Source organism: Neoarius graeffei, chromosome 6 (assembly GCF_027579695.1).
Source record: "Neoarius graeffei isolate fNeoGra1 chromosome 6, fNeoGra1.pri, whole genome shotgun sequence".
Lineage (NCBI taxonomy): Eukaryota > Metazoa > Chordata > Actinopteri > Siluriformes > Ariidae > Neoarius > Neoarius graeffei.
In genome coordinates this window covers 70,681,169-70,704,663 of record NC_083574.1, presented here as the reverse complement: position 1 = coordinate 70,704,663, position 23,495 = coordinate 70,681,169, and the positions used below count along the sequence as shown (strand labels likewise).

Here is a 23,495-nt window from a genome sequence, read left to right as displayed (position 1 = left end):
CATTCCATAGTGAAATCACACGCCTGTATGCAGGTCAAGTAGCCATGCACTCAACTCGGATCATACAGCTGATTCGCGGAAAAAAAACAAACAAATGACTTAATCATCATGCGAATGGCCCATATGGTAATTTACCCACACCCCCCCAGCAGGCTACAGTCCTGACAAAAATGAGACAATTTGCAACAAAAAAAATGTATGCTTTTCCAACAAAACAATCTATTATCTGAAATACTGATTGCATTCTTCAAGATCTCAACTTGCACATGATGGAAAAAAACAAAAATCACAAATTTCGAAAAAAAAAATGCTTTTTTTGCGATTATCTCTGATTCGTTTCGGCCGACATGTGTCCCTGGATTCGGTGAGGGGTCACATTTACCTTCATCAGTTTAGTTTTCACTGTATTTGGCTTGAGGCCAAGTTTGACAGACATGTTTGACAGGAGAGATGACTTATCCTGCATTTGTTTGTTGTTGCTAGAAATTAAGACTGTCATCTGCATAGTCCAAGTCGGCCAGTTGTTGCCAAAGGGTCCATTGTATTGCATTCCTCTTTCCTTCTGTTGCTTCGCTCATGATCCAACTGACTGCCAACAGGAATAGGAAGGGGGATAGCAGACAACCCTGTTTAACTCCAGTTGCAACAGAAAAAAAAAAACCCTTTCAGGTAGCTTATCGAAGTGAATGATTTTACATGTCATATGATTGTATGAATTCCTGATGTTAATGACCTTGTCTGGTATTCCATAATAATGCATCAACTGCCATATCCAGACTATTAAGTTTTTTCAAAAGTCGATGAAATTAAGATAAAATGCCGTGTTCCATTCTACTGCTTGTTCATTCAGGATTCTTAACATCGCAAGTGTGTCTACACATGACCGTCCTTTTCTGAAACCTGCTTGTTCTTCTCCAAGTTTAAGGTCAATAGCCTCTTGGAGTTGCAATAAAATAATCCTACTGAAAACCTTCCCAAAAAGTGATAAATGCTATTCCTCTACAACTCTTGCATTCCTTCAAGTCTCCTTTCTTAGGTAACTTAATTATATGTTGTTTATTCCAGTCCTACGGCATTTTCTCCTGTTCCCACACATCTCCAAATACTTTGTAAAGGATCTCAACCTGAGAGTTGCATGGCAGATTTTAAAGCCTCGGGTGGGATGTTGTCTGGTCCTGGTACTTTGCCTAACTAAGAATTTAATTGCCTGTTCGATTTCTGCTTTTGATGGTCGAGCACAGTTAACCCTCAGTTCTTCTTGAGGTTCAAGGATGTTGGGACTTTCTGATGAGGATGGTCTATTTAGCAATTTGTGAAAATGCTGTGCCCATCATTTTAGCTGATCTTCCTCCTTCAGGAAGACATTTCCCTCTTTGGGATGGTTGATCTGCTTGAACTTTCCAGACAAGTTTTTTCTTTTGTTATTCTGTACAGCTCCCTCATGTTTCTCTTTTCTGCTGCATCCTGCACCTGAGAAGCGAGACCTTCAAAGTATTTTCATTTGCCCTGCTTAATACTTTTGGTGGGAGTGAAGTCCTTGGAAATTATTATACATACAGGACATTTTTTCAATGGAATAAAAACATGTACTCCGCTCCCTTCTAGAGGGTTTCATAGCATGCAATATTGTTCGCATATCACTTATCCTACATGTATTACATCACTCTACCTAATGGAGAATGAGCGTTGAATATGGTTTACGATATTGCATGGTTGTCAAGACATGTTGGAGCTGATGCAAATATTCAATGAGAGTTTTCTGCTGTGCATGCGCAGAAGTATTTCTTTGTTCACCGACAGCGCCTGCAGTAAACTGTCACAATGAATTGAAAATTCCATAAAAGATACATATTACACATAAAACTTCCGTGCTAGCGAGTGACTGACAATTCGTAAGCAAACATGGCTGCCACGTTTGTTCCATAGAGTTTGTACGCATAATAATAATAATAATAATAATAATAATAGGGCGGCACGGTGGTGTAGTGGTTAGCGCTGTCGCCTCACAGCAAGAAGGTCCTGGGTTCGAGCCCCGTGGTCGGCGAGGGCCTTTCTGTGTGGAGTTTGCATGTTCTCCCCGTGTCCGCGTGGGTTTCCTCCGGGTGCTCCAGTTTCCCCCACAGTCCAAAGACATGCAGGTTAGGTTAACTGGTGACTCTAAATTGACCGTAGGTGTGAATGTGAGTGTGAATGGTTGTCTGTGTCTGTGTCAGCCCTGTGATGACCTGGCGACTTGTCCAGGGTGTACCCCGCCTTTCGCCCGTAGTCAGCTGGGATAGGCTCCAGCTTGCCTGCGACCCTGTAGAACAGGATAAAGTGGCTACAGATAATGAGATAATAATAATAATAATAATAATAAATGGATTTCTTTCATCAGATATATGTGACCCCTCACCGAATCCAGGGACACATGTCGGCCGAAACGAATCAGAGATAATCGCAAAAGAAGCATTTTTTTTTCAAAATTTGTGATTTTTGTTTTTTTCCATCATGTGCAAGTTGAGATCTTGAAGAATGCAATCAGTATTTCAGATAATAGATTGTTTTGTTGGAAAAGCATACACTTTTTGTTGCAAATTGTCTCGTTTTTGTCAGGACTGTAGCCTGCTGGGGGGTGTGGGTAAATTACCATATGGGCCATTCACATGATGATTTAAGTCTTTTTTTTTTTGCGAATCAGCTGTATGATCCGAGTTGAGCGCATGGCTACTTAAGCTGCATACAGGCGTGTGATTTCACTATGGAATGAGCAAGTTAAACAGAGCGCAGAGGAGCTGAAACACCGCGAAGCAAACAGACACACGGTATTTACATCGGAGATAACCATTTCTAACAAAAAACACAACCTCGTTTTCCAGATTGAATGGAATACTTGAATGATCGGATGATACACGGACCGTTCTAGGATTACATTCCATTGGAGGCATTGGTGTGTGCAAGGCGCCGTTTCTCTTTCTGAGGGGGTAAGTTTATTAATCTAAGGCTGTGTGGTTATTTTTGCATGTAACGGAGAGTGTTGTGGTTTGGTTAAGCCTAGGTCACAACCGGACGTACGATTTTTTGGCCGTGTGATTTTTGGCGTTTCCCAAATTGCTGCGTTTTTTTTTTTTTTGTTCATGGAGAAAGACGCGCGTTGGCCGTAAGTTTGTCTTGCAACCTGAAAAAAATGTAAGTGCCCGTAGAGTTTGTTTGACATGACAAAGAACCTCTGCGGCCGGTCTGTGGCTCGAAAATCAGCACGTCACACGCGCGCTCTCGTGTGTTTCATGTGCGCTCTCGTGCGTTTCTTGCATGTAGACCGGCCGTAGGAGCACGTACGGCCGGTTGTGACCGAGGCTTTACATGAAACTAGCGTTGTGTTAGCTGTGTCATCATCGTGCTCTCTTTCTTTCTTACGGTGCGAGTAATTTTTCAACCACAAAACGTTAAAAAGTATACTTTAGGACTTATTTTTGTACTTCATAATTGTGTTGGGCATACTTTGCATGGAAGGAAAATTGATGTGGTGATCTTTGTTTACATGAAAGTAGTATCGTGCTAGCTCGTAGGGGGTAGGGCTTTCCTTAAATGTCATGCAAATGAGCACCATTATGTGCCCGCCCTACACCCAGAGTAGCTGAGATGGAAAACTTTGAGGGCAATTTTCTCCCTTTTCTGTTTTAAGAGGTATGCACTTTCAAAAGGCCACACATTCTTCAAATATTGTCAGATCTCCACATGGAAGGCATCATTGGAAAGCTTAGAAACTGTACTTTCTGAATCTGTCAATAACTCAAAATGCCCCTGGGCGGACATGTGTCCCTGGATTCTGTTTTCTGACACATATTCCATTCAGCTAGCATGATACTGAACTTCAACTCATTCAATATCATGCTAGCTGAATGGAATATGATATACCACTCAACACCAGCCAATATTATTTAAATATTTCACTCAGATCTGCGATGTATTCCGTATGAAAAATGAGTTTTTCAACATGAGAAGAAACTTCCCAGCTTCAAGCCAACATGTAACGTTCTTTTTATTAGATAGACACATTACAAACAAAAAGTACCCAAATTTGTCAAAAAAATTCCTTGATTTCCTCACAAGTGACATACGTCATGGTTTTGAATCTCCATGTCCTGGATGCATCTCTTATGAAAAATGAGTGGTATATTTCCCAGTAAAACATTCATGTCCATATATCTCTATGTGTCACTTGCGAGGAAATCAATGCATTGTTTTGATAAATGTGGGTACTTTGTGAATGTGTCTATATAATAAAAAGAACAAGCATGCTGGCTTGAAGATATGAAGTGCATCGTGTTGAAACACTCATTTTTCATATGAAATACGTCGCAGATCTGAGTGACGTTTTCCAATATTTCACTTTGATGATGTCACTCCCAATGTTTTCCCGCTGACTAGACGCGCGCTGTCAAAATGGCAAACTGGTTCAACATTAAAATTCTTTTGATTAACTTGCATTTTTTGGTGGATGTGTCCATATAATAAAGAACCGTACATGGTGGCACAAAGACATGAAGTATCTTCTTCGTGCTGAAAATATTTTGAATATGTTAACTGGTCAAGGATAAACTTCATGTCTTCACATAACCATGTAATATCCTCTATATCTTTCCCATGCTGTCAACAACAGCCATAGGCCATGCAATACACCAAAGCTATGTTAGGTCATTGCTGCATGCACCCACTAGTGATTTTTAATCGACATTTAGTGTGTGACTGACATCTGCCGATGACCATCAGTGCTAGAAGCCCTGTACCTCGAGAAGTGGATTTTGTCGACATCCTCAAGCAGCCCCTAATCTTAATTTTTGTCAACTCCCACACTGAAAAGGTCAAGTAGATGTAGCTTCTCTAAGAGCAGTAAAAGTGGAAATGAGGCGTTTGTGAGGCCCTTTGTGACATTCTGGAACTCTTAAATGATGGTCCACTTTTGTACTTTTATACTGAGTGTCTAAAATTCTATCGCATTCCATAAAATGTGAAGAGCAGGCCTAGTTTTGTCACCTCAAACAAATGCTCCAAACTCAACTTGCCAAACTACAGTCATGTTTCATGTAAGAAGACTTTCTAATTGATAAATGGTGTAATTCTACCCAAAAGCACAAGCATACCATTTCTGTATAGGATCTATGATTCTGCCAAATTTTATGGCTACACATCAAAAGCAGCGACCCATGAAATGGACAAAATTTGTGGTGAGAACACCAAGATTAAGAACGTTTGAGTATCTTTGATTTCTGTAATTTGAGCAATTCCAGCGTTATGGATGTGACATTTGGACTCAAAATGGCAACAACTGACCTAGTTAATTTTTATTCCTTTCCAGTATTTTAAAATTTGTTGTATATTTTTAAGACCTCTCATATTGGAGAAGACATGGGAAAAAAAGAATTCCCATAGTACATTTAGAACTCTAGAAAATGCCAAAAAAGACATGCGTTATGGATGTGACGGAAAAAATACCCCATTTCCAGGGTGACTACACATATTCATCAAACTCTGTGAAATTGCAAACATAATATCCAAATGCAGGCATGCATTTAATAAAGGAGTCTTAGCTGAAAATAAAAAAAGCCTTTGTTGAAAATATTTTCTATTTCAAGCAGAATCTAGGAAGAAAAAAATCAGCGTTATGGATGTGACATAATTCCGTTATGGATGTGACGCATCTGAAATAGACATGGCATATGTTTAGAAAATCAGCAATTTAACCACCATAACCCTTTGAAAAACTCTCTAAATATCAGCTAAAACTATCAAAGTTCTTAAATAATATTTAGGATGGCTATTGTTTTGCTGTTTTGTGGATTTTAGCATACATTTCTGTGGCTTGTGGCAATAATATAGAATTGTACATGATCAAAGTTGATTTTAGCTTGGGGTTTACATTATAAGAAAGAAAGACTGACAGTGACATATTAGGTTGGTTACAAATTGGTTCAACTTATTCACATCTGTAAAATACAGGCCTAGGTGATATCTCTGGGAGTGGTTTTGATGTATTACATGTTGCTTTATTTTTGCATGGTGAGGTTGACATTTACATGGAATTGCCCATTTCTAAGTTAGTCCACTGATTTGTCCATTTGTCTGCAAATGCAAACATGAATTTTCCTCACTTCAAAAAAAAAAAAAAATTTAAATAAAAACAAAAATCTGAATGCTTCTTACTCAAAGTAATAAAGATAAAAACAATCATGAAACAAATCGAACACGATGAACAGACACACTGACCTGTTGAACAGTTGAAATTCTCCTCAAATTTATGAGAAGGATTAATTCCAGCGTCAATGCTTTTGTCTTCATCACTTCGAAGCGACTTGTGTTTAACTGAAATTAGGTGTTCTGTTGTATTGATGGGAGATTCACCATTAGTATGTCCTGACTGGGCACCACCCTGATTAACAGCAAGAATTCTGGTTGAAACAAAGCAAGCTTCATCTGATGGTCCAAAAGATCCTACTGTTGGTAAACGTCCATTCTTAGTGTTGAAATTCTGAGCTCCAGCACATTTAGGTGATGGGTATTTGTTTGGTCCTTTTCCTTCTCCCTTGACTGGAGTTTCAAAGTCATCAAAGTGGTCCCAGTCATCCAAGGAGATTGTAGATGAGATGCAACCTTTAGGTAATTCTAAATCTTTGCTTCCATTGGTGCCTGCGAGGCTGTTGTTTTTTGGTTTATGCAATCTGCTGATGGAAGGCTCAACAAGGCTAGGTTTGCTCACTGCAAATGGGTTGGCTCCTGGTTTGAAAGTCTGTGTTCTGGCCTTGCCTGGAAGCTAAAGAAGAAATGATACATTTTAGATATGAGCTCTCTGGTTTTTTTGGAAATGTCAAAAGGAGTTTGTGTTATTTTACAGCTGTGAGGAAAATAGCCAATAGTTTGTAAACGCATGTGTGTTAATTACCATATGAGGCACTTCAGCTTTGGCACTGTCTGGTGGAGACTTCTTTTTAAAGCAAAATGCCCTAGAAATGAAGGAAGCAAAAGGGATAGGGATTTATCTCACACACAGTGGTGATTTTATATGCATACATGTAGTCACAAACACACCTTAATGTAATCACAAATGTATTCTGATTTATATAAACACATACTGATGTAATTACCAGGGCTGTAACGATACACCCAACTCACGATTCGATTCGTATCACGATTTTTGACCCACGATTCGATAAATGTTTTTTTAAAGTAGTAAATTTGACTTAACATTTACTTACTTACATTAACTTAATAATTTAATAAATAATTCAGACCACTGCAGAGAATGAGTAATATGTATGCAAAAATGAACAAATGTATATCCAAAGATTGTTTTATTTCTCAAAATAATACTGTTGAAAGACATTCACAGGGGTGATAGCGTTCTGGTGCCGCGCCGGATTTCCGGCGTACCGTGGCTGGGGAAAAAAAAAAAATCAATCTAGTTCGCCCATTGTCCTGTGTCATTCTGAGATGCGCAGATAGACAGTAAAGGGAATTCAGAATTCCCTTTACTGTCTATCTGCGCATCTCAGAATGACACAGGACAATGGGCGAACTAGATTTTGTTTTTTTCCCCCAGCCACGGTACGCCGGAAATCCGGCACGGCGCCAGAACGCTATCACCCCTGCATTCAACAAACTTTCATTCTGTATAACAAAATGCTACTCCATTGAATAAATGAAATATCTCCCTTTCATTCTGGGGAAGCAGAATTGCACTAGTGCTGCAAAAGTAAACAAATAACCAAATAAATAACATTTCTCTTTTCTGTCACAAATGTGACCCCATTGAGTTAAAGTAAATGAAATATCTCCCTTCTATTCTGAGGTAGCATACTTGCACTAGTGCTAAACCAATAGTTAAGATATCAAAATAACATCTGCTCTGTATAACAGATCAGATAACATCCTGCACCAGCTTGTGCGATGGCAACTGCAGCATTTTTTGTTTGTCACTTAACACAGCAGCGGCTGAAGTGCTTTTGTGAAAAAATGTGACAATTTTCCTGCCTCTGCAAAGGAGTCTGGAGACCTGGTTCACGGCCATTCCTTTCTGTGCAGCTAGATTTACTGTGTGGGCAAAGCATCTGATATGCGGAGAAAATCCGGCCGCCTCAACAGCATTTGCGATATTCCTCGCGCTGTCAGTGGTCACTGGCACCGGAAGGTCTGAGCTGATCTTCCATTCTGACATCTGCGTCAGGATTTCTGTCAGATGGCCACTTGTATGGCTCTCGTACACCGGCCGTGTTTGAAGGACTGGGTTTGCGATTTGTCACTGGCCAGTGATGTAGTCTTTTTGTCACATGACTGAAACTTTTTGTCACATGACTGAAAGCTCGTCGCGTGACTCGCAGAAGATTGTCGCAGGTCGGCAAAAAAACAACTTACTAATAGATAAAAAAAAAAGTAATTTAAGTAAGTTTAAAATGTAATTTAAATAAAAAGTATTCATAAATTGAAGTTTGGACGCACTAACACCTCTGTTTTTGGGCTGAGGAGAAGTTTGAAAGGGTGTACCGCGATTCTGCCTTCTTGTATCTCGACACGGATCGTGGCTCTGCGTATCGCGATTTCGATACGCATGTTGTTACAGCCCTAGTAATTACACACACAACCATTTTATGCTGATTATATATTAATTCAAAGCAAAGTATGTTGATTTTTGGGAAAGAATAAATGAAGTTAATTCTATTAAAAGTAATAAATTGATTTATGATCATAATTACAGAAAAATACAGTAAAGACATTGAGATTGCGAATACTGAAAGGTTGTTTTCGGCTAAATCACAGGTCTATTCAAAAAGTGCACTATTCTAATTTCAGTGCTTGCAGAGTTATCATATGTTGTAATGAATGAGTCAAGGCCATGCTGAATTAAGCAATTGTTCATTCTGGAGTGTTTTGCATGTAGTACATTTTATGAAGTTATTCTGAATCGGGTATTGTCACGATACAAGCTTTACAGCTGCAATGTGCATCATTTTTTAAAAATCCTGTGTTGTGGCAGACTGGCCAAGACAATGATTGTACCCTGTCGAGTGTTGTGTTCATTTGCACCTGCAGCCTGTATCAATCTTTAAGCCGAGTTGACTCTAGTCATTTTGAATCATGTATTGTACACACTGAATGCTGTGTTGTTCACGACATATCACTTATCATACGTTTTGATTCTTCCTGAATTGACCATTCATACTGGAAAATTTGGCTTGGTTGATATAAAATGAGAAGCGTGTGATGTACTGCCCAATAGAAAATGCTGAAGGGGTATGATGTGACATGTTAACCAATGAAATTATTTGTATACACTGTGGGTTTTTTTTGAGACAGTATAAAATGAGAACTTTGTGATTTTGAGTGAGTTCACTCTGCAGACCGAACTCAGCTTTTATTAATTGATTTTAAAAAAAAATAGTCGTCTAAACTTTTCTGCAACCTCTGACATGGAATCATTTTTGCTTGGGAGAGTTTCCATGCCGTCTGTGTCTATGTGTCAGCCCTGTGATGACCTGGCGACTTGTCCAGGGTGTACCCCGCCTTTCGCCCATAGTCAGCTGGGATAGGCTCCAGCTTGCCTGCGACCCTGTAGAAGGATAAAGCGGCTAGAGATAATGAGATGAGATGAGTTTCCATGCCACCACACTATATTTTCCCATCCACATTCACTGGATATCCCCTTCAGACATAACGTGTACAACTGTACACATTAAGTTCCATAGCATTTTTCCCTTGTGTCCGAAGTAGATATGAGCAACCGTGTGCTCTGATTGGCTACTCTACTACTAGGCTATCAGCTCATATACCATGAGGAGAGAAAAACAAAATGGCGGAGTGCATCAAGCCATATACATCACTGTTATCAAGTACTTAAAAGAAACAGAAATAGCTACAAGAAAATATCCCCCCCCAATATCTCATTTCACACTTCAGCCCAGTCGGTGGTGGTAATGTACCTTTAAGTTGGTTTGCCAACCACTAAAACAAACCCTAAAGAAGAAAAAAAATGGCAAAGGGTATTGCTGAACCAACTAAGGACGAAAACCCCCCCAAAATACAAAAAGCCGCAGGATACGGAAAGAAAGTATTCCATTGTAAGAACATCTTTTTTTTAATTTTTCCAAGAATTATTATAGCATTTTCACAAATTGCTATTGTCATTTCACCAGTTTGTTTACATTCTAAGCAGAAATAATTGTGTCGAAAGTTTTTAATTTATTGAATTTGCAAAAAATAAAAATGCTCCGTTTCTCAAAATCCAGTGAAATGTAGATATAATAAAATAGTTATTCCACTCAATCTCGTCATACATGGCACATATTATATACACGTGTGTGTGTGTGTAAGATAAGAAATATAATGTCACTACATGATGCAGAAAAACTAGTTCATGCTTTTGTTACCTCTAGGTTGGATTACCGTAATGCCTTACTGTCTGGATGTTCCAATAAGTGCATAAACAAGCTCCATTTAGTTCAAAATGCAGCAGCAAGAGTCCTTACTAGAGTTAGAAGATATGCCCACATCACTCCTGTCTTATCCACACTGCATTGGCTCCCAATCAAATTTCGTTTTGATTATAAAATACTACTATTGACCTTTAAAAGTACCAAATGGTTTTGCACCATAGTACTTGAGCAAACTTCTGGTCCTTTATGACCTGCCATGCCTACTTATGGCCCTTTTCCACTACCCTTTTTCAGCTCACTTCAGCCCGACACGGCTCGCGTTTCGACTACCTCAGAGCAGCACGACTCAGCTGGCTTCAGCCTTACTTAGCACCCAAAACTCGCACAGTTTTGGAGTAGGGCTGAAGCGAGTCAAACCGAGCCAAGTGGGGCTAGGGGCGTGAGGAGTCACTCCCCTGTGCACTGATTGGTGAGGAGGAGTGTCCTCACATGCCCACACACACCCCGCGAGCACGCTGGGATCTGTAAACACCGTAAACCCGGAAGAAGAAGAATTACGAATTACGAGAATTATGAAGCCTTATGCGCCTCGCCTCATCTGTACGCTCTTGCCAGTATCTGTTGGCGTTGTCGGTAACAACAAGCCACAGCACCAAGACCAGCAACTGTAACGACTCCATGTCCTCCATGTTTATTGTTTACTATCCGGGTCGTGAGACTACCGCTTAAAAGATCACTGATATCACTGTTTGCGCCGCCTAACGACATCACGTGACGTTCACCTACTTTCGCTAACTCCACCCAATGTGTCCACCCACTTCCAGCCAGCACGGTTCAGCGCGGTTGTAGTCGAAATGCAACGCCAACAGCCCCACTCAGCTCAACTCAGCTGCGTTTGTAGTGGAAAAGTGGCATTAGATCAAAAGGTGCAGACTATCTGCTGGTAACTCATATAGTGAAGACTACATCAGGGGGCAAAGCCTTTTCTTACAAAGCCCCATAGTTATGGAACAGCCTTCCCAGTAGTGTTCAGGACTCAAACACAGTCTCAGTGTTTACATCTAGGCTGAAAACATATCTGTTTAGTCAAGCCTTTTGTTAATAGTTTTATTAGGTAAAGGAGTAGATCTGGAGGGTCCTCAGGCATAGAGTGTTTTGGTAAATTGGGACGTATGAATGCTGTCAGTCCCCACTCACTCGGGTTTGTTGACTGCGTACTGGCTGGCTGCTTTATGTCCCAGGGCGCCCTCATGTCTGTGTTACCTTCTGGTTCTCCCCTTTTAGTTATGCTATCATAGTTAGTTTTGCTGGAGTCCCTGCTTACACTCAGCGCCTCAATGTGAACCTCATCACATCGCTCCTGTGGAGGACGGCCCCATATGGACAGTTGAAAGTTGCACTTGGAAGATGCTCTAGACACTTACAATAATGCTTTTAGGGTTGAGGACTACAGTTGTCATGTACAGTTTTGCATTCAAGTTTCCATCAATGAACAGTTTTATAACTTCAACAAAACAGACTTCATATTAAAACTAAGGATTTTCCTGGTTTCACAGTTATACTTTGTGACTATACAGGACACTGTCATAGAAGCAAGTTATTTATAATCACGTTGTCCGTCATCACCCAAATGAGGATGGGTTCCCTTTTGAGTCTGGTTCCTCTCCAGGTTTCTTCCTCATGTCATCTGAGCGAGTTTTTCCTTGCCAACGGGTTGCTCATTGGGGATAGATTAGGGATAAAATCAGCTCATGTTTAAAGTCTTTAATTTTCTGTAAAGCTGCTTTGCGACAATGTCTATTGTAAAAAGTGCTATAAAAATAAACTTGACACACACACAAACCATCAAATCAAGTCACAATTGAGTGTTCCAACAGGACAAAAACCATAAATGCACATCAACACTAGCTGTAAAATGGATAAAGCAGGCCAACATTAAGCTTTAAAGAGGTCCTCAGTTAAATCCTATTCAAAATATGTTGACTGTGCTTAAGTCTGGTCTGTGCCAGGAAACTCACAAATTTAAGGGAAATCCTCATTCTGCCAAGAAGAATGGTCAAATCTGCAACAAGCTTACTGATTGCTACAAAAACCATCCAGTCAAGGTCAGGGACATTTAACTAAATATTAGGTGTGCTGCATGTGCGTGCACACACACACACACACACACACACACACACACCATTTTTATTGAATATAAGCCTTCTGAAAATGGAAGAACCAGCACCATTTACAAATGCAGGTTAAAAGGTCCAGTGATGCCATGCAAGATAGCTGATGAGGGGAGCTCCATGAGTGACAGTGAAAATCACATGGGATGAACCAAGCCTTCTCAATGGCTAGAACTAATCTGTTTGTCTTTAATTATGGACTCTTCCAGATTTTGAGGGGTGCGAGAGTGCGTTTGTTGTGATTTTTCATAAAATGAAATTTCTTCCAGTACTTTTTGTAACTTTGCAGATATATAAAAAGGAAATCATGAATATTATTTGCTATTGCTGGCCCTATTGTCCGTCACTGAAGGATCTGTGGAATTCTTTTGCACCCACATATATTTTGCACACACATTTTGAAAGTAAAATGAAGAATGTCAAAATTTTGATCATGAGAATTCAATTTTTAATCAAGGATATAGAAATGGTAGGTTTTCATAGTTTTCTGCAGCTGCCTAGATAAAATATAACTAGAAATCGAAATATTATAAAATAAATATAAATAACAGATCAGATTATGTCGCAGGCTCAATGTTCCTGTGTGTCTGACAACGTGGAAAGAACCTCTACAGTGATGCATCCTTGTCTGTTTACCTCAATAACTAAAGAAACTGTAGGAAATTACCCCAAGCTCACACCACTCTCCCTACTCTTACACAACCCCAAATCAGAAAAAGTGGGGATGGTATGTTGAAACTGAAATTAAAACTTCTAACAATGATTTGTAAATAATCTTTGACTTGTAGTGCATTCAAAACAATACAACAGCATGTCATTTGTTTATTTTTTTCCCCAAAAATAAAACACATTTAAATCTTGATTCTTGCAAACCCATTTCAAAAAAGTTGGAACAGTAAAGCATTTACCACTTTATAATGTAGACATTTCTTAAAAGTGCTAGTCGTACAAAAACGACATCATAAAATCCAGGGTTTTCTGTGTGTGATATGTTCAAATAGGTTGTCAAGTTCACAGATTAAAAAAAAAAAAAAAACTGGTTCGAAAAAGAAATCTTTTGCATCTGAATTCTGTTCCCAAAAAAAAAAAAAAAAAAAAAAAAAATCACAAAGCTTGTCCGCCATTGGTAGATCGCAACAACTTATAGGTTAGTGGTGCTGCATGTATGACGTCATATGTGCCACTGTCTTCTTTTGTGTCCACACTGGCTCGATAATATTCTCTGCAATGGCATGTGTTCTGGATACCAATTCTTTTGGGGGTGGGGGTGTCTGTGTCTGCGTGTGTGTGTGGGGGTTCCCCCCCACACAATGAAAGCTACAAGGGGATGGTACACAAAAGTGTCATAACATTTTATAATTTTAATAATTTTATTTTAGGTGCCTATAGTAGGGAATATTGAGTTGTTTTATGCCCCTGTCCCACCACGCTGATAACCATACCAAGACCTGAATTTAGTTTTTCAGTCTGGAGCAGACACACCACAACTATAATCCTGACTATCAGTTGTTGGTTTTTGTGGGAAAACGTAGCGGTTGTATGCCTTTTTTTTTTTTAAAGATTTTTTGTTTTGGGGGGGGGGGGGGGGGGGGGGGGGGGGGGCTTTTTTCACCTTTATTGGATAGGACAGTGTAGCGACAGGAAATGAGCTGGAGAGACGGGGAGGGATCAGGAAATGACCTCGGGTCGGAATCGAACTCGGGTCCCTGGATTTATGGTATGGCGCCTTAGTCGACTGAGCCACAATGCCCCACATAGCGGTTGTATGATGCCTGTGTGCACACCCAGTGCACTCAGCAGCACACAATGGCCGACAGTGACAGCGTGGAAGAGCTGCTTTTAATGCTCATTTTGCACAGAAGGCAAAAGCCGAAAGAAGAAGAAAAGGAGAATCTGGGTGCATGAAATCTTGCAGCATATAGATTACTGTGAATCTCAGACTCCTAGCACTCCCATATGTAACAGACCCACTCGGACAGTCAGTGGCATGACAGACACTGTACATACACAAGACACATGCCTGTGTGTTTTGCTTTGAGAGTGCTAATAAATGAACCTTTAACGCAAACAAGTTGCCTAAACTATAGCTGACATTTTATCCTGTTTATGGTGGGCGTTCCCACTGCAAGAGAGAAACTAATCGAAAGAGTGAAAGTGATCATCATGCCATTACCATGTGAATATTCTTTTGTGAATGGGTAAGTGCGTGTTCAGCACTCCGACTCAGGTGCGAGTAAGGTGACAAGTTTTATGTTTCATCTAATTTAGGTAATTAAATAAAAATAAATTTTATATATGGCAGTGGGCACATAGGAAAGTGTATCAGACATGAGACGTTGCGCTGCAGAATCTTTTTTTACATGATCCACAGATAGTATTTGTGGCAAAGTGTGTGTGTGTACTCTAAAATCTCGGTTTTAGATCTTGCTTTTAATCTTGAGCGGCCATACACACACACACACACACACACACACACTTACCAGTCATACCCACTCCACTGCCGATGGTCTTCCATACATCTTCCTTTTTGGCTGTATCTTTGTACAGTTTATGCTTTTTGTCATAAAACATGGGATTCTTTGACACTTCTATAATCAGTTTCTCCACTGATGCAAAAAGGATGTACAAAGATGCCCAGGAAAAATAGCACATGCTCAGACAACGTCACATGTAAACAATTACCTGATTAGTCAGATGTTTCATCAGATCAGGTTTAGGTCTGGAAAAATCGCTCCAGAAGCAATCTCACCGATGCCGATAAACCCAGACCTGGGCTATAGGTATCGTTATCGGTCTGGTGTGACCACCAACCACAAACTGCAGGGGATCAATTTATAGTTATTGTGGGACCAGGCCTTTAGGCATACCAGATCCATTACATTCTTAGGAATGCAATGGATTTGAAGTCAGATTAAATAAAGGAAAAAAAAAATTAGTACAAATAAAGAAACAAAACCTGTATATGTACCTGCTGAAACAGTTATTGGAGAATCAACCATAGTTATAAATGTATTCACCCAGTTGCTCTGATTGACTTGTATTTGTGTTTCCTTTTCTTTACGTTACAACCTTTTAATTTTGGACAGCAGAGCTTTATCTGATTTCAGAGTTAGGCAGTTATCACACTGTAAATTAGAGGAAAGAGGTGTACTTGACAAATGGCGGTCTTGTAAAATCTCGAGTGAGAGTTGCAAAAGTACTTGAATGAGCGAGTGGAGTGGTAAAAATGTTTTATGGTTGTGGAGATATGGCAAATTTAGTAAAATTCGATAACAGCAATTTCGCGCTAACCCCCAGAGTCGCTCTTTGTCATCTAGTGTGTTTCTTTTTACTTTTCTTTAGATTTACATATTTCAGGCTTTCGTCTAAACGGGGGAACAGGGGCGCTGCGCCCTCTTACTCTCGGCGTGCGCCCCCTTACCGACTCCGTGAAAACATCCCAGCAACACCACGTGACAATGTGTCTGATCATCAAATACGTTATAATTGCTCCAAAAATATTCCAATCATAGTAGATACACCGCCAGACGGTGCAAAAACAATCCGAATTGGCGTTTTCCAGACTGAGGCGCCATGTTGTTTAGTTGTTTACTTGTCGCGGCTGCTCTCGCGAGATTTGACATGGGTTACATACAAGGTCAGCTGACTTGTCGAGCGAGATTTCTCGAGACTGAATGACCTTTCACCCACCGGCGCGGGGGCTTTTGACAGAAGTAGTTCGCGAGTTGTTTTTGTTGACACTTGGGCATTTAAAGATGTCATCCCGCGGCACGAAGCGGAAGAAAGCCAAAGACTGTCCGGGGCAGAAGAAGATTACTTCTTTCTTTTTCAATGTTGACAGACAATTTGTTACAATTTCCCTCTCAGATAGCCTCAGAATGTCCCATTGGAGCATTTTTCAAAGGCTTTGCACGGCTGGGGGGACAACCGGCATCCCCCCCGCTTCGCTCCCTTGCCATGGTGAGCGCCCTCATACTAAATCTTTCTAGAAAAAACCCTGTATTTGTAACCTATAGCTGTAACTACGTTTTTGGTCTTAGTGGTAACGATGTGTTTTTGCACATTCTTTTTCGTTTTAATCACTTGTGGAGTACTTTTATCATGTCGCATCCCTGTCCTGGTGCACTGTAAAAAATTGAAAACTGAATATGAGGAGAAAATTACTTAATATTAGTGAAATTATTTTGCTGCATGGACAGATATTTTTACCTGATAAGATATCTTAGAATAAGTTGGTTGCAATCTAGAACTAGGGCCATTATTAAAAAATGTTCCGTTTCCGGTCCACCAGCCGGGTGAGTGCTGTTTGTGCGGTTGAATTTTTTTATATATATATTTTTTTTTTAAACGCCGGTTTTTCGACATTTTTTTTCGGGTTCGTAAATCTAAAATCGAACTTGACATTTACGCATTCCCAAGGCTTTCCACTAAGGCTCATACTAGCCAGCCATGACAAATAAGTAGCCACCCGGGGGGAGTAAACATAAAATAAACTCCTGTGCACGCAGTTCCCAGGATTAAATGTATTTTCCACAGACCATTTATTTATTCACTTTACTCAAATACAAAGTAAAATGGCAGTAAATCTTTCTTTTCTTGCGTATTGCATCATGAGGCGTGCCTGGCTTGTAAATCTCTTATTTTCGGTGCATGACACATTCACGCAGCTGAGCATGCTATGAATTAACAACGACAACGGTCTGCAGTGGGGCTACACAATTACACACTCAGCGAACATTTCTCCATTTGTGTATGAAAATACACTCCAACGACTCAGTTTGGTTTCATTTACAACCAACGGTGTCTTTTGATGCCAGCACGTAATTGATCGAGAGAAGACTGGTTTACCGGAGACAAAATAAGCGTTCTCTCTGCTTCTGTTCCCTCCGACACACTACTGCCTCCACCGAGTGCGCGCGCACACTGAACTGAATCAGCTCTGTGCATGCGCCGTGCGGCACAAAAAAATGGCAGCCACCATGAAGGAAGCAGATCCGGAGTTTTAAATTTTGCTTAAGTGTGAAATCGCAAAATGGTATTCTAGCGAACAACAAAATAGTAAAGATTCAGAAAAACAAATCATTCAGTGATCATTTTAATAGTGTAATTACATCCGAACTAGGCCTAACGGTCGATTTAGAACTACAAAAAGTCCGTGTGTCGGACATTTTAAGTACCTTTGTAAAAGTTTTGCAAATGTTGCAGTCAGCATTTAAAATGCTAACTTAGTTTTTGTACAAGTTTCAGTTGATTAAACTGTCATTTTATTAAATGTGTCTGCTTTTATAATAAAAAAAGTACTGAAAGAAAAAGCAAACAGCATTGCGATTTCTCATCCATCCATCCATATATATATATATATATATATATATATATATATATATATATATATAAAAATCCCTCCCTCCCGACTGAAAATTTTTTTGCTCACCCGGTGGACAGGAAATGGATTTTTTTTTTTTAAAGGATGGCCTAGGTTTAATAATCTCAGAATTGGTGTCTTGTATTCTTCTAATAGGAAATGTTAGATTGTTTCGACTATTTTCAAGATATTTTCACTTGCCAAGATATGTCTCCACACTGCAAAAAATATCATGGCTCTATTGTTTACACCAGGGATCAGCTGTTGAACCTCCGACAAAGCGGCATAGCCAGTGAGAGACCCGAAATCCCCAGGGAGCTGAGGAAGAAAATACTGTGGCTGCAGAGCCGGGAGGAGACGATGGCTGAGGAAGAGGAGATGCCGACCGTATCTTCCCTCTATTGTTATGGGTAACATAAGATAACTGGCGAATAAAATGGACGCGTTAACATCACTCACAATGAGCGAGTGCGTGTTTCGTGAGAGCTCTGTTATGTGCTTTACTGAGACATGGCTGCATACCAGACTCTATTGAGAGTTTAGTCGGCTTTCAGCTGGTGTGGATGGACAGGAGTTGCAGCCAGAGCAGCAAGAAGAAGGGTGTGTGTGTGTGTGTGTGTGTGTCAGTCACGATCTACATGAACAACAAGTGGTGCAACCCTGGACACATTACAGTGAAAGATTGTGTGTGCAGCCCGGACACTGAACTGTTAGCAACAAGTTTCTGTCCATATTACTTGCCCAGAGAGTTTTCCCAGGCCACTGTTGTCTACATTCCCCCCACAGCCAATGCATCGCGAGCTGCTGGCGTCATCAACACTGACTGCGAGACTTCAGGCCCTGTACCCCAATGCCTTCATACCAATCTCGGGAGATTTTAACCATGGAACCCTGATAACATCCCTGCCCACTTTCAGTTTGTGGACTGTAAACCAGAGTTAATTAAACCCCCCCCCCAAAAAAAAACACTGGACCTGCTGTATGCTAATGTTAAAGAAGCATACAGCTCTGAAGCTGTCCCTCCCCTGGGCAGATCAGATCACAACCTAGTCTATCTCAAGCCCCGCTATATACCTGCAGTCCAAAGGCAACCAGTGATCACTAAAACTATCCAGATGTGGTCACAGGAAGCTAAGGTGACTTTACAGGGCTGTTTGGAGGCAACTGACTGGGACCATCACTGTAATGCACATAAGAAGGGACACAGATGAAATTACAGATTGCATAACAGACTATATTAATTTTGGCACAGACAGTATTGTACCAAGACCCTATGCCGTTTTACCAATAATAAACCCTGAGTGACTAAGAACATTAAGGAAAATCACTGAACAGGAAGAAGGCTGCCTTCAGGAGTGGAGACAAGGAGGAGATGAAGAAGGTGCAGACTGAACTGAGGGAAAAGATCACAGAGAGCAAGGGGTGTTACAGGAGGAAGCTGGAGAGCAAACTCCATCAAAACAACATGGAGGTGTAGAGTGTTATGAGAACCATAACTGGTCATGGAAAGAAGACTGACCAGAGGGTGAAAGGTGACTTGCACCAGGCCATTGAGTTAAACCTGTTCCTTAACAGGTTTGATGAGGGGGGCCTCTGCACACCCCCTACCCAGCCCCTCCTGTGACTCACCCCTTCAGACATCCTCACCTCAAAACATCTCTGCCTGCCCTCCACCCCCATTTACCCCAACACCCCCACTTTACCATCCCCACTCAACAACTCTCCTGGCCATTCACCTCAGCCCTCCTCCACCAGGACTCCAGATCGGCTCTCCAATCAACAGAACAGCAGAGGAGGCGAGAAGGCAGCTTAGTCGTCTCCACCCAGGCAAGGCTGCAGGCGCTGACGGCCTCAGCCCCAGAGTGCTGAAAGGATGTGCTACTCAGCTGTGTGGGATTTTTCAGCACATATTCAACCTGAGCAGGATGATCGTCCCAGCCCTGTGGAAAACATCATGCCTTGTTCCTGTGCCCAAGAAGAAACACCCAAGCACATACAAATGATTACAGACCAGTGGCTCTGACTTCAGATGCCATGAAGTCACTTGAGAGGCTGGTCTTGAAGCACTTCCATTCAGTAGCATCACTATCGCTGGACCCCCACCAGTTCACCTACCAGGATCATATTGAAGTGGAAGACATCATCTTTCTGCTGCACAGGGCTTATATCCATCTAGAGGAGACAGGCAGCATTGAGAGAGTCATTTTTTTTTTTGCTTTTCCAGTGCTTTTAACACAATAATACTTGCCCTACTTGGTGATAAGTTGCTGAAGATGCAAGCTGATGCTCTTCTACTGGCCTGGATCACCAACTACCTCACAGGTTGGCCGCACTACGCGAGGCTGGAAAACAACATGTCGGACCTTATAGCAAGCAGCACGAGGGTGCCTCAGGGGATGGTCCTGTCTCCCTTCCTGTTCACACACTATACTTATGACTTCAAATACTGCTCACAGTCCTGCCACCTGCAGAAGTTTTCAGACAACTCTGCCATTGTGGGTTGTATCAGCAGGGGACAGGAGGCAGAGTATGGACCCTTTTCACGTGACGTCACGACAAACGCGGCCGCCATTTTGGACATGTACTACCAGTAGTTTACCACAGCCAGCATTGAGGAACGGCAGCAAAGAAAGTGTTTATTTTCAGCAAGACTTCCATCATGCCACTATATTGTTGTGCACCTGGATGTAGTAACCATCAACAAACAAGGCAAGGTTTATCATTTTATCGGATCCCGACGGAGAAGATGGATAGCGGCCATTAACAGATTGGCAGCCCTAGGCATACCAGCGCTTGTGTAGTGACCACTTTGTTGGAGGTAAGACGAATAAAATTAGCCAGAAAAGGCATTACATTGCTGTTAACATTCTGTGGTGGCGAGTGTGTAACCAAATAGGCTAAAATAACCCATTGTAACCTCTTTGTTCTTCTGTAGTAGCTATTGTTGACTAGCTAATGTCAACAACATCATAGCTGGTATGTTACTGTAGCAATGTTTACGTTCAGTCATTTGGATAACTGTTAAAACCTTTCAGTCTCAAGTTTTTCCTTTACTGGATTTACTAGTTTACTGTAATTATGATCCGGCAGCTATTTACACCGGATCCAGTGTAAATAGCTGCCAGAGCCAACGTCCGAGAATTAAGCAGCGCGCTCTGGCTTGCTCGCCCTCAAATTAAGCAGCGCGCTCCGGCTTGCTCCCGGAGTGCTCCGGCCGAGGTTCCGGAGCTCGCTCCGGCTTGCTCGCCCTCAAATTAAGCGGCTTGCTCCGGGAGCAAGCCAGACCGCGCTGCTTAATTTGAGGGCGAGCAAGCCGGAGCGAGCTCCGGAACCTCGGCCGGAGCACTCCGGGAGCAAGCCGGAGCGCGCTGCTTAATTTGAGGGCGAGCAAGCCAGAGCGCGCTGCTTAATTCTCGGACGTTGGCTCCAGCAGCTATTTACACTGGATCCGGTGTAAATAGCTGCCGGATCATAATTACAGTAAACTAGTAAATCCAGTAAAGCCGGAGCGCGCTCCGGAACCTCGGACGTTGGCGTGTATGTGTATGGCGATGGGTTTTTAACGACATAGGTATACAGATCATGTGGGCCGAAGTCAGGTAAAGACGAGGGCTTCGTGTACTTCCGTACGTCAGTGAACAATCCTGGTGGAAGCAGGTAAACGTCGTTCTCTAAGCCTGCTAACCTCAATTTTTGCAAATACCTCTCCCTCTGCTCGCCCTGTAAATGCCCTACGTCGCTGGATAGTGAAGGTGTTTTCTGCATCTCACTCCTTTTCTGTTATGTTTTTCGTTTGTCGCCTTCCTCGCATTCAAACTGATTCGAGCCGAAGTCCACTACATGTCCAAAATGGCGGTCGCGTTTACGAAGGTCACGTGACTGAAAAGGGTCTATAGGAATGTGGTGGACAGGTTTGTGGAGTGGTGCAGACTAAACCACCTGCAACTCAATGTTGCAAAGACTAAGGAGTTGGTGGTGGACTTTAGGAAGTAAAGTAGCAGTCTGAGCCCAGTCAACATCGAGGGAACGGAGGTGGACATTGTGAAGGAATACAGGTGCCTGGGCATCCATATAGACAATTGTGATGGTCTGCTGGCCTTGTCTGTGTTTGTCTTGCTTTGTGTGTGTGTGTGTGTGTGTGTGTGTGTGTGTGTGTGTGTGTGTGTGTGTTCCTTGTAGGCGTGGCTGCAGACCATCCCGGGAATTGGCGACACCTGGGCCCGGTGTCGCCACGTCCTTAAAAGCACTTTTTCCCCATTTCCCATGGGAGCTTCTTTTTTTTTTCCTTCCTTTTGGTTTTTTTTTTGCATGCAACATGCACGAGCTCATTGTTCACGCATTCATGCACTCCACTTTGCTGATTTTGTTGATTTTTCTTGTATTTTGTTATTATAATAAATTAATTATTATTTGAACTTTACCCCTGTGTCTTCCTCTGTCATGGTTTGAGCCAAGCCGTGACAAATAAACACAAATGCACTTCACAAGAAAGGTCAGAGCCACCTGTATTTCCTCAGGAGACTCCGGTCTTTCAATGTTTGTAGAACCATGCTGCAGATATTTTATCACTCTGTGATGGCCAGTGTCATTTTCTATGCTGCAGTGTGTTGCAGCAGCAGGGTGAATATAGCTGATGCCAACAGACTCAATAAGCTCATCAGGAAAGTTGGGTCCTGGGAGTGGAACTGGAGTCATTGGTGGAGGTGTCGGCGAGGAGGATGCTGAGGAAACTTCAGTATTACGGACAATCCCTCCTACCCCCTGCATGACACAGTGGTGTCACAACAGAGCACCTTCAGTGGGAGACTGAGGCCATAGAGGAGCACCACAGCACGTCTTTCCTACCAGTGGCCATCAAACTATATAACTCCTCCCCTTTCTGCAAGATGGGCAGCTGAGCAATCATGACAATAATACCTGTGTCATGTGCAATAATGTTTTTTCACAACACCATGTGCTAGCTAGTTAGTTATACACACGCGCGCGCACACACACTGACATGAATGTCATCTTGGATATGAATGTCATGGCAATATTTGGGCTTTCAGTGATTTCTTTGAACTGTTCTTTTTCTGTGGCAGAATGATTGTACAGCATACATCTTTAATTTAAAACACACACACACACACACACACACACACACACACACCAGAACTTGGTGCACAAGTTTTAATTTTCCTTTGGGTTTTCTGAATCAACACCAGGTCAAAATTATACATACAGGGTCAAAAATGTACATACGCACACTTAGATTATTAATTCAGAAGTGCTGAAACTTCCAAAATGTCTTTTATCTTGCCAAGGCCTCAATTTCCCGTTAGTGATCATCAATGACTACAGCTGGTAGCTTCTCTGTGCCTTCATAAAAAGGGTTTGTTTACAGCGCTCATTGGATTCCCACAGTAAAATGGGAAAGTCCAAGGAGCTCAGTGCAGATCTGAGAAAGAGGATCGCGGATATACACAACTCCGGAATGTCTCTTGGAGCCATTTCTAAACAACTGCAAATTCCAAGATCAGTTCAAACAATTGTATCCAAGTTATTGTGAGGTGTAGTCAC

General features: G+C 41.6%; 1 protein-coding gene across 3 annotated transcripts in view; it reads right to left on the bottom strand.

Annotated features, from left to right (window-relative positions):
• blm (BLM RecQ like helicase) overlaps positions 1-23,495 on the bottom strand; it is a 102,491-nt gene that overhangs the window by 64,496 nt on the left and 14,500 nt on the right. For 2 of the 3 annotated variants that reach the window (XM_060924034.1, XM_060924037.1), the window contains exons 2-3: positions 6,920-6,980; positions 6,247-6,790 (exon numbers count right to left, since the gene is read on the bottom strand). In XM_060924034.1, the coding sequence (XP_060780017.1) occupies positions 6,247-6,790; positions 6,920-6,980 (605 nt within the window). Of the gene's footprint in view, positions 1-6,246; positions 6,791-6,919; positions 6,981-19,672; positions 19,693-23,495 lie in introns of those variants that run through there. The other variant, XM_060924035.1, reaches the window with a different exon arrangement.